This window comes from Aphelocoma coerulescens, chromosome 7 (assembly GCF_041296385.1).
Source record: "Aphelocoma coerulescens isolate FSJ_1873_10779 chromosome 7, UR_Acoe_1.0, whole genome shotgun sequence".
Lineage (NCBI taxonomy): Eukaryota > Metazoa > Chordata > Aves > Passeriformes > Corvidae > Aphelocoma > Aphelocoma coerulescens.
This window is the reverse complement of record NC_091021.1, coordinates 34,083,896-34,096,129: the sequence shown is the minus strand read 5'-3', so window position 1 is coordinate 34,096,129 and position 12,234 is coordinate 34,083,896. Positions and strand designations below refer to the sequence as shown.

At 43.8% G+C, this 12,234-nt stretch overlaps 1 protein-coding gene across 1 annotated transcript in view; it reads right to left on the bottom strand.

Moving 5' to 3' along the window:
* The window catches only part of THSD7B (thrombospondin type 1 domain containing 7B), a 326,451-nt gene that overhangs the window by 182,606 nt on the left and 131,611 nt on the right, over positions 1–12,234 (bottom strand). The window contains exons 4-5 of the mRNA XM_069021259.1: positions 10,138–10,933; positions 1,149–1,400 (exon numbers count right to left, since the gene is read on the bottom strand). Coding sequence (XP_068877360.1) covers positions 1,149–1,400; positions 10,138–10,933 — 1,048 coding nt within the window. The remainder of the gene's footprint in view (positions 1–1,148; positions 1,401–10,137; positions 10,934–12,234) is intronic.

Genomic DNA, 12,234 nt, shown 5'->3' with positions numbered 1-12,234 from the left:
AGGTGTCACCTGCACCCACGCTCCCCGTACAAAATCAGCAAGACAATGTGTTAATCTATTGTCTTTGAAATTGATGTGCGCTTGGGCAGGAGCAAAAATCACTCTGTAAGAGCCTTTCCGTAGGATGTAATCAAGCAGCAGAGTATTTTGTTTTTATACTTCCTCTCTTCTGCTAGCAGGGTGCATAAAAATGATCAGCATTTGATTTTGAATGAGCCCAATGATACAGAGACACTTTTACAGGTGACGCCTTCCTAAGAAATGTATCTTGCAAAGGCTTTATAGAAGGTTTTAGCAGTATCTGGCAAAAGCCCCAGAAACCCATGACTTGAGCACTGAACAGATCTCCTATTAAACACACTCATTCACAGACAGGGAGATTTGTCTGCATGCATATAAATTTCTATCAATCCCAAAGCATTTTACAGTCAATCTCAGAACATGTCACACAAAAAATCAAGCAATATTTTATTTTCTTTGCAAAGCACACTATCAATCTCCTCTGTTAGCCTGGCCAAGCATAATGGCATGGGCTTGCAGACCAGAAAGGTGAGATACTCTCCTTCATGCCGCAAACCAAGCAAACTCTCAGGGACTGCAAAGTTTCCCATTTCAAGAAGCACCCAGAGGGAAGCTGAGTAAAGTCCAGGCTATTACCTCTGAGCAGTTCCCATTTTCCTCAAGCAAGACTGGGATTTTTTTTATGGGGAGATGAAGAGGAATCATTAAATCTTATGTAAAAATTACAATTTCAAAGCCAATAAAAGCCAGCCGTGGAGACCTGCCCAGTCTCTGTGCAGCTGAGGAAATTCTCTGAAACAGCAATCAGTACAAAAGCCCTTTCAGAGAACAAGAGCAACTGCTCTTAGTTTTTAAAATATGAAAATGTACACCATATGGGTGTAATTCAAATTTTTTCTATATATAACTGTAATTATTGTAACAGGACTAGGGAAAATAGCAACAATTAAAAGAGTAGTAAGTAACAATCAATAATACCACTAATCATAGTTAACAATGACCAAATCGATGATCTCTCAGACACAGAGAAAGCTCAACATGCGACCCTCTGCACGCACAGACTGAGCGGGGAGGATCTGCAGGGGCTTCTTTATTTCCAAAACCTGGGCTGGAAGCTCTGGCCATACCTGGGGCAGGGCTGCAGCGGTGCCTTCCCTCCTGTGCTGCATGCTTCCCTCTCTTCCAGCTCCGGGCACGGCTTCCCGGCGCCCACGGCCACGCTCCGCACGCTGCGGCGCCGGCTCCGGAATGCCGGGGTGAGGCTGCCCCAGCCGCAGCTGCGCGAGCAGGGGCTCCACGGGGACCACTCGGATGGGGCGCAGTCCTTGGGGATGACACAGGGCTTGGAGGTCATGGGGACAGGGTCTTGCAGGCAGAGGCTGCAGTAAGAACACAGTACAACAGCTGAGAAGGTCTTGCTTAACAAACTTCTTTTCCAAGCCAAACTCCCCAGGAAGAAATCCATGGTCATTCAATCAGAAGATCTACATCAACACCAGTGCAATGGAGATAAGAGAAGTTCTAATGCAGGGTACATAACAACATTTCCAACAAGCTCTGGGTGCAAACTTGCATGCTGAACAGTTTGTAAATAATGTATTGCATTTATCTTGGGTTAAAACAGTGCACAAGGCACTATATTTGCTCCTGTGTAGATAGAATTTCACTGTTTGTCCTGTACGGAAAATAAAATCCAAGCCCAGGAGAAATACTGCTACTGGTAACCATTCCAACATCCCACATACAGGACTAGAGGTCATCCATCCATCCATCCATCCATCCATCCATCCATCCATCCATCCATCTGCGCATCCTGCTAAGCAACTCTGCTCTTTTAAAAGATAATTAGTCCCACAGTAAGAAGGTCTCGGTTCCGTGAGGCTGTCACCAAATGTGCTGTCGAACAAGGTCAGAGAGTTTTCCAACCTGACAAACCACCAGAGACCCAGGAATGTTGCAACTGAGGCTGGATTTTGGGACTCAGTTACTCCTGCTGACATCAGGACACGATCTCATTCATTCTGTGACACATCGAGACACCGCCCTAGGCCAAATACAATGGCAAACCAAATTCTAAGGGCTACCAACTGATGAGATTTGGTATCAAGATACAAAGTCCCAGAATAAATTTTTGAAGAGTTCCAAAGCTGCAACATCTTTTCACAACTTAGCAAATATGGCAAATGCAGCAAATACTTTCGGGAAAAGACAAACCTTGAGACTAAGGTGCACATCCTTCTTTGCTCCTCCACTTCTGTCTCAGCCAGCTAATGGCTCTCCTGTCCAGAAAGCTGCTCTGGTGGAAGGTGTCCCTGCCCATGGTAGAAGGGCTGGAACTGTCTGATATTTTAGGTCCATTCCAACCCCAACATTCTGTGATTCTAGAAGGTCACCTCTCCTCCCCCAAAATGGGAGAAAAACCTTTCTTTTCTCAAAAACCTTGGACAGGTGAGATAACAGAGTAGTAAAGGATATATTGAAAGAGGACTGAGGGATGAGCAGAGGTACCCTTGATGCATCATGAAGGACAAGATGGGGCAAGAAAAAAAAAATCCAGAAAAATGCAATCACCAAGAGAAAAGAAAACGAGACTTTTTGACTTCTTCATAGTGTTATATGGACAATGTAAACTGGCGTCTGAAATTAAGACCACACCTGATGAACTCAGTGTGAACTCTGATTTTTCTTCTCCAGCCTCCAGCTGCTTGTGGTCAAGCTTTTGCCAACTGTAAGGAGCAAACACAGGGACACTTAAAAGGTGTGAAACCCCAGAGCTGCTGCCAGGGAAGCAGCCACTACCTCTCCTGCTATTACTTACAGCACAGTCTGACCAACCTACCTCCCTCTACAGAAAACAGAGTGGGGCAATCATGTCAGGATTGCTAGGCAGCCTCATGGGGGGAGCAGAGAAGATAAAGGGCATTCACCTGCTTCTCTACTCTAGAAATTGGTCCCCTTTTCACAAGGGTCAACAGGAATATGCCCACTGACACACATCAAGTTTGACTAGACCCTCAGCCACCAGCAAAATACAGCATTTAGTGGCTTCTATTTGTACTTCAAAGTAAAAGAAAAAAAAGATGTAACAATTTTTTCTCTGTTTCTTCAGCCAGAATAAAACTTAGTAATCTCACAGGTGCTGTGAAGATGAATTTACTGAGGTGTATTTAAACAACTTCAAAAAGTACAAACAGTCTGTGATGTAGCCCCCTCAAAATGAAACTATTCTTGCTCACAATTGAAAAACGTGTCTCATTTCTCTATTACAAGTCAAATGCACCTGATTGCAAAGCTGTCTCTGGTACAAAACATCAATGCTTTTGAAGCAAGGTCTGAAAAGTAATAATCTTACATATGTACTTACTAACCCAGGGATTTTGAGTCTTTTTGGGGAACATTAGGTTAGGTGCAGTCACATGAACAGTCACTTTATTTCCCTTTCAATACTTTTTCAACAGGGGAGCCACCCATGCCACAACATTAACAAGAAAGACTAATTTCTGATTTTGAGTAGATAAAAGAGTAGCACATAAAAGACACTGTCCTAACTGATGGTACCAGAAAACTCGAGTTTATCTAAGAACACAGAATGGGGCGGGTAACTGATCTTACATTTAAAAAAGTGATCCAAACTCCCCATTCAGATACAGTGCAAAAAGCAAAATCCACTTTTGGGGTTGCACCACTGCAGAAGAGATTTTAGTCCTGCCTGATCTTTACTGAAACACCAAACAAAATGTAGCCTTTAAAAATCTGGATTGGAGTCTTCATTCAAATAAACTTTGCCAATCTGAGTTCTTAGCCAAACAATACCTCCAATAACTCCCCTAATGGCTTCTCGACAACACTGTCTGGCAAAGCCATCCCTGCCCAGAAACCACCCTTGCACTGGCAAAAGCCTTTGCCAAAGTCTGAATAGCTGTTTCTTTCCCTGAAAATCCCCCCACTGCTCCTGCTATAAAAGGCAAGATGCTAACTTTGTTGACCTCAAGGTGAATGAGACATGGAGCTGGCAATTTCCATCCTGCTCAAGTAGGCTTTTGAGGGAGAATTACAAGCAACCGCTGAACAGAAAGAAAATTAATTAACTTGTACCTACTCACTCAGAGGCTCCAAGTCAAATTAATTGTGACACCGAGCAACACAAAGACAAATGTAAAAACACTCTTTTGCATGAAATTCAGACACAGCCTTTCATGTCGCAGATGTATTCAGGACGATCTAATACAGATAAAACCCAGACCTTCGAGACACTCACGGATCTGAGGCTGCAAACCAGACACAGATTTGTGCTGCTGTGGCTGTATCCAAACCAGCAGGGACAGGAAGGAGGTCTTGGGGACAGGAGGTACTATATCAGCCCTGTTTTTAAACTGATTTTTGACATATTAATGTCTCAGGTTAGATCTTCTACTTGAGGGTCGATCTGGTAACTGTGATATAGTAGAGTAGTAACAAAACTGATGCTTTTTGCTATGTTACATGCTTGGATTGACAATGTAAAACCTCAGGAATGGTTCCCCAGCCCACGCTGCAGTGCCTGCGGCGTAGGATGGATCCATTAGTGAGCAGCCAGCAGCAGCACGGAGCCCAGCTCGCTCAAGTGGCACAGTGCCCTCTGAGCCTCTTGTGTGCTGAAGGGCAATAAACCACTTATTAAAGAAACACAAAACACTAAACCAAAGGAAACGTACTCATGCTTCTTTCACACTCCCAGAGTCCTGGAGCAGAATAGCAGAGGAGGAGGGAAAGCAGCCCTGGTACCACCCCGACTGTGCAGCTCCACATCCCCATGGCTGTGTCACTCCATGGAGCAGCACTGCCTGCATCCTCCATCTCCAGGCACACACACACCCATGAGACACTGGATTTGTGCAGCCTCGAGCTGAACCACAGCACCTTCCTGCTCTGGACAAAAAGTAACTCACCAAAAATAGCACATTTTCCAACAGCTCAGTGCCTGTGCTACATGCCCTGCAGTCACAGAGCTGTCACATCCACCACACGGGAATGAGTGGGAACAGGTCCATCAGCTGGAAAAAGGAGCAACACCACCCAGGAGCTAAGCACCAGTAAATCAGGTTGGGCACAGCACAGGAATCACCCATGGATTCCTTTCCCAGCCGTACCAAGGCATTCAGAACCAAAGGTGAATGCATTTCCTTACATTACAGGATGAGACAGCTGGTTGTTGTTAAACCTTTCACTCTGAAAGGATCATCTGCAAAGCAATTGGACACACTGAGAAGCTGTCACCATGGCCATGCTGCTGGTACAGAGCCAGCATCAGGAGGACAGGGTACCACTTCCAGGCTCTCCCCCAGCAGCTCAGGAAGGCTCCTGGGAAGTGTCATGCCTGACCAGGGAACTCATGTTCAAACCCTTGTGCTGCAGAGCAAGATAATCCTGAAGTGAGCTAAGCCAACAACCCGTTTCCATTTTTTTCTCTTTTTTAGCAGTGTCTCCTATTTTGTAATGAAGGACCCAACCCTACAGGCTGCTGGAATACACACTACCTGCTCTTTGCACTCGGCCAATAATATTAAGGTCTCATAGCAGACAGAGTCTTGCCATGTTTCCAACAGCATCAAAGCACTTACATATTTCCCTCAGAAATAGGCAATCAATGTTAACAGGCTTTTTATACTTTTAAGAATTCCTAATGTATTTTTAGGGTCCTCAAGAGCTGCCAGGGCTATTTTGGATACCATATATTCAATCTGTGCAGCAGAGGTTTCTTTGGCAGAAGAAACATCAGCCCCTTCTGCACCAGGGTGGGGAAGATGGGGAGTATTTGCCTGCCATACAACTGACCTGAGGGAAAGAGAACTGGGAACCCAAACAAGCATCAGAAAAGATGTCTACGTTTTGGTGTTTCCAGAACTTAATGCATCAGATCCTCTGTTTTAATTAAAAATAAATGCTGGCTTACATTTGCACTACCTTGGCAAACTCTGAGATCTTGGGGCTACAGAGGCAGCTGCCTCCCAGCACAATCTGGGAACAGGAGAAAAAACACAATTATTATTGGATACCACTTCTAAAATCATCGAACCACAGAATCGTTAAGGTTGGAAAAGACCTCTAAGATCCTTGAGTCCAACTATCAACCCAGCACTGCCAGGTCTGCCACTAAACCATGTCCCCAAGTGCCACATCCACACACTTTTTGAACCATCCCCTGAGCAGCCTATTCCACTGCCTGATCACCAAAATGTTACTCATGGAAATGAAAGAAGCCATCACTGCTCCTTTGTTTCTTGTGCTTTTAAATAAAAGGAAAAGAAATGAGAGACAAAACTTCTGAAAATAACATTAGAAAAGAAAATATCCTTCTTCTCCAACAGCTCAGGGACTTGTTTTCAAGCCTGAGCACTGAGGCTTGATTCCGACATCTGCCAGGAGGAATGTGAACACAGAATTCCTCTCCCAGATCGGAATCACAACCATCAAATAGCATTTTACAGCACAGCATTTTCACCTCCAGACTGCAGAATTTTGTATTCATCCAGAGAAAAGAAGAATGTCAACACTGAAACTGCAAATACTTTTTTCCTAAAAATGTACAACAGCAAAGTGGTTAAGCACAATCCACTAGGAAATGGATAATGGAAATTTAAATTACAGAGGCAAACAAAAGAGTTGAATGCTGCTCCACCTCTGCCTTGACAGATGGGTTGTCCCATGACTGAGTTTGACCTGAATTTTCACTTCAAAAGGCAAAGTAAACAGAAACCCAAATCCAACTCTATTATATCACTGTTGTCATCTTACACATTGAATGAAGAATTTAAGAAATATGTACATAAAAGAGTCCTAATGCAAATAGTAATAATAAAAAAATGCTTCGTAACTGTTTGCTCCTGACTTTAACTTCTCAGTATGCTTAGTTGAGCACACACACCAGGTTAGAAAATGGGGTTAAATTTATTTAGGATTTCAATGTCTAACTATGCACATTTATTTTACTAAACTGCAATTTAGTGTCTAACCTAAACAACTTTTTTTTTTTTTTTTCAAAAACAAACAAAAACAAAAGGAAGGAACTCAAGTGCCTTTGTCTCATAATTCTGTAGATTTTTAAAACTGTGACAAGACAGGAAACCAAAAGGAGCAGAAGTTCTGTCACATTCATTTCTTGCATCTTTTTCTGAGATTTATATTTTTTTAATGCATGGAAGTGGTTATGTTTGAATCTGTTATTGGATGTAAGACTTAAGGCAAAACTGAAACATTTTTCTGAACTAAAATGAAACCTGAATTCTATCTGAAATTGTACCAAAAAAATTCCAACTTTTCAAACAAAGAAAGTCTTTAAAAGGTTCAAATCAAATCCGTAACACCATTCTATTTAGATGTTATTCCTTTTATTTTCATGAATGTAATGTTTCTACACCAAAATCGTTTCTGAGCAAAAGTGGACCTGTCTCGAAGCCTACTGATGTTCTGCTGTTCAGTTGTTGTCATTTCAGGTGTTCTCAAAAGGTCTGTCCCTCCCTTTCCTTTTTGTCCCTTTTCCTTCCCTTTTGAGAAATGTGGAACCTCCAGACTGAAAACATACTTTATCAAAAACATCCCCAGCTCTGTTTCCTTGACACAGCACACCCAGTCTTCCACAAGCTTATGCTCCTCTCCAAGTAATTCCTACTTACAGCCCTGTGATCAGACACCAGTAATTTAAACAACCTTGGTAATAAATTAGGCATCTTTGCCATTTCATTATAAATTAGGAGGCAGGATGAGGACATGGCACCTCTCCTCCTGGTGGCCCTTGGTGGTGGTTAGCTGACCACTCTTGTGACCTGCAAGAACTGGGCAGCAGTGGAAGACAGGTGATGGCCAAGCCCTGGCAGACCAGCAGCTCTGAGCATGCTGTTAAAGCACATCTTGGGATATTCCTGTCTCTTGCCTCTGTTTTCCAGAAGTTTAATTTACAGTGGTGCTTGCATAATAGCAGTGTTAGAAATGGGAAATGCTGGCCAGGAAAATGCAGGAGCACAAATAAGGGACTTCTCTGCTGGTTTACAGCAGAGACTTGGCTGCCTGCCAGTCCCCACTACAGGGTTATGCAAATGCATTTACTCTTCTTTATCAGTAGCCAAAATATCATCGCTGTTGTAAAGCAACATCTGTAAGATCGGCTTGCTCTTCAGAAGAATGGCAGCAAATCTGCTGCACAACAAAACGAGGAGGACACTACCAGGGGATGCTTAAAGGGAGTCATTGTCAGGAGTATTTGATATCTGTGACACTCCAGCCCTGAAACTAAACACAGATCAGATTTTGGGCTGGATTTTTAGCTTTGAATTTTAGGTCCAAAGGGAGACAGGAAAAGTGTGTGAGTGTCTGGATGCTGTAACATGACATGACCTTTTCTCCTCTACTCAATCAATGGGCTTTGCTCTTGCATTTGGAGTAAGAGTAAAGGATGGGTCAGGCCCAGCTCTGCAGTAAAACTGAGACACAAGCTCAGCAGAAAAAGACTGCCAGGAGGTGGCTAACAGAGCTGTACACTCCCAAAAAGGGGGACAGATCAGCAAAAAACCCAGAAAGGAACAAGGTCGAAGACCGCTTGATCAGGGATAGTCACTAAAACTAAAGCTCCCAGCACCCTCTGCACTGTCATCCAGAAATTCAAGGTATAACACAGAACAGAAAACATTCATAGAAAGTTTCCTTTTCCATTCTTAGAGCAAATCTAGCAGTGATTGTGAGAGGGCAAAGCAAGTGAAATTTTAACAAAATCAAGATCCCCCTCCCAAAGCCTCTGATAAGGAATGAGATACAAGAAGCAGGAGAAAGCTAGCAAGTGTTAACAGACATAAACCTGCTGCTGGTCACACTGTGGAATAAATCACAAGTGACTCCATTAAAGCCAAGCAGCTACATGAGCATAAAATCTGTGTATTTAGAATCAGCATATATTTAGAGACGAGTAATAAAGTCAAGATGTCAGAAACTGCTGGAACAGTTCACAAAGCCTGACTTTTTTCCAGCTGATAAAAAAATGCTCCTATCTTGGCCATGGGTGTAACAGGAGCGGGCAAGAAAAAGGTTAGAATTCATATTTTCACCTCAGTATGTGTGCAAAAACATTGCAGAAATTAACAGGGGTAGAGAATTGGATGTAAAATAACCCCTTCTCTCTGCTATTTGAGTTTGTGCAGGTGCCAAGAGCTATGGATTACTGAGAAACAGATTGATTTCGGCAAAATTCAAGATCAGGATTTTTCAAGAACTTCCAATATCCTTGAAAAACAGAACACAGTAAGATCTCCAGAAATTCTGACTTTCTCAGAAGTCAATCAATTCATCATTCATCTTTAGCTACTGGCACCTGCCCAAATCCAACCTGAAGTCAAACAGCAGAGCTCAGCTTAAATTTAAATGTGAGAAATAGAAAGAATAAATCTTTCCAGTATTTGTTGCACATTACTGTAACCTTCACATTTGAATTACAGCAAAGCAACCTATATAGACCAAGAGAAATCATTAGATAAAACATTAGATAAGGACAGAAATCAACAACCTCTATCAAAGATGGGCATGCCAGTCACCTACCCTGTACCAGCACCCAAGTTACACCTAGACAGGAAGGCCCCTCAATAAGGATGACAATCCCAGGTTTACTCACTTATTTCTTTCCAAAATATACCTTCTAGCATATTCACAAGGCCAAACTTTTCAGACTTATTTTATCCTGTATCGATTTGTAAGAATGAAGGAGTTTAAGCTGATGCAATCTTTGCCTCTTCTACCAAATTATGCAGTACATGACTGAGAATGAAACCTCTCTCTCCCACAGCCAGGGCCCAGCAACAGCACAAAGTGATATATAATTCCATTTCTTCAAAACAACAACAAAAAAAAAACAAACCAGAAGAGAATTATTAAAAATATAAAATGTATTAAACAGTCACAAATCGTAGAAGAATGCAAAATCTTCAACATATGCTAGAAAGGAATTAAATCAAGAAAAAGTTCATAAAGAAAACACATTAAAAACTCCATCTAAAACTCAAGAATGGGACTCATTCACTGTGGTGCTGCCAGGCAGAGCCAGCGCTCCATCACACAAATCCAGTGGGGATGAAACAGAGCAGGAACCACCCTTACCTCAGCGCTGCATGTTTTCCATCGCTCCTTACACACCTGACCTGCCTGGTTTGGTAGCCAATCTCCACCTCCCCGGCATGGTGGTGGGGATGAGAGCCAGGAAGTCCGGATGTGCTTCGCTCTCCAGAGTCCGAACCCAAATCCAGCATAGTCCTCTCCGCCAACTGCACGTCTTTAGGATGGGGCAGCCGGCATTCGCCCCACGGGCCCACGTGGAGGCTGTAGGTGTGCTCGTCCTCCCCGAGAGGACAGGCAGGAGCTCCACAGGCTCTGGATTCCGTCAGATTGGGGCACGGGGCACCCCCGTAGAGCGGAGGGGCGATGACCGCCCGTGTCCGGTGCTGCAGGCTCTTGGCGCAGCCCGTGCCGCACGGGGACCAGCCGGAGAACTGGGACACGACGCAGTCCCGCGGGCAGGGCACCAGGCAGGCCTGCTCAGCGGGCGGCTGAGGGGTGAAATACTCACAGATCTCGCTGGACACCACGGTCCTGTTCAGCTTCTGCAGGCAGCGGACGCTGCGGCGCTGCAGCCCGTGCTGGGCGGTGACACAAACCTCGGCTCCCGCCTCAGCACCCGCAGCGGGGACGAGCCCACACCTGTCCCATCCCGAAACCTCCCACTCGAACAGCTCCAGGTGCCAGTCGCAGACCTTAAAGCACCTCCTCTGGCTCTCGGGTTTGTCCTGCTGGTCGCAGTTGGCGTGGAACGTGGTCCAGCCCTCGGCGTGGGTGCACCAGACGGCCCGGCTGCGAACGCCCCCCGAGCCGCAGTCCCCGATGCAGCGGCCCCAGTGACCTGCAAGAGAAGGGATGGTGAGAAACGCCATGGAACGCTCCCCCCTCGGATCTGTCCGGACACCCGACAGAACACTGTACAATCACCAAACCGTAAAGTCATAGAACGGTTTGGGTTGGAAGGGATCTTAAAGATCACCTCAAGAGTCCAACCCCCTGCCACAGGCAGGGACACCTTCCACTACCCCAGGTTGCTCCAAGCCCCGTCCAACCTAGCCTTGGACACTTCCAGGGATGGGGCAGCCACAGCTTCTCTGGGCAACCTGTGCCAGGGCCTCAGACCCCTCTGCGTAAAGAATTTCTTCCTAACATCTCACTTAAATCTCACCACTTTTAATTTAAATATGTTCCCCTTTTTCCTATCACTATCTGCCCATGTTAAAAAATATGAACCATATATAAAATATAAGCCATATCCTGTTGTGTATTAAAAAGCAAATAACTACCAGCTGGTCCCTAAAATTGGTTAAATTCTTCCTAAAGGCTGCGAGTCGCTTCTCCCAGTGTACTCACATCACTGAATCACTTGGAGAAATTTGGGGAAGAGAGAAAATGCCTCACAGTGCTTCAAATTAAAGGCAAGCCTTTAATTTGTGCAGCACTAAAATTCATCCCAAATGAATATTTAATTTCATTTGTACAAATTAATATAAAAATGATCATAAAAGAACAATCATCTAATAGGAAAAGAAAGTCAAGTTAGATAAGAGGAAAACAGTCTTAATAGAGCAATTAGTCAACGGAATAAACTGCACTGAGAAGCAGCAGAATCACCATCCAAAGGGATAAAACAGTGAGGATAAATACATGAAAATAATCACCCTCAAGACACACTGTCGTTTCCACTTGCAGCACGTGGCACTATGAGAGGTGGCAAAGCCATCATTCAGAAGGAGAAATTAAAGCAAAATAAAACCCAGCAATGCCATTTTCAGTTCTGGAGCACATGAACATACATATGTAATCGTATGAATCTTACTTGAGGTTTTGGAAGTGAAAGCAATCAGACAAGGCTAAATAGAAAGATTTGTCTGTGAAAATATTATTCAATAAAAATCCACCAAATCAAAAAAATAATGAGGGCTATAAAGTACAAAATTGCTGGCAAACTGAAGAGCAAAGGTAGAGAAAAGCACTCAGGCCGAATCTTAACTATTAAAGGGATTTTGATGATCATCTCAAGGGGGTGTTATCTCATTCCTAAGTTTAAAAACTTTCCAATACCTCATAAAAGAGCCATTTTGTTCAGTACAAACATTGCATACATAATTCTTGCTTGAAAATACACTGCAACTGCCCTAT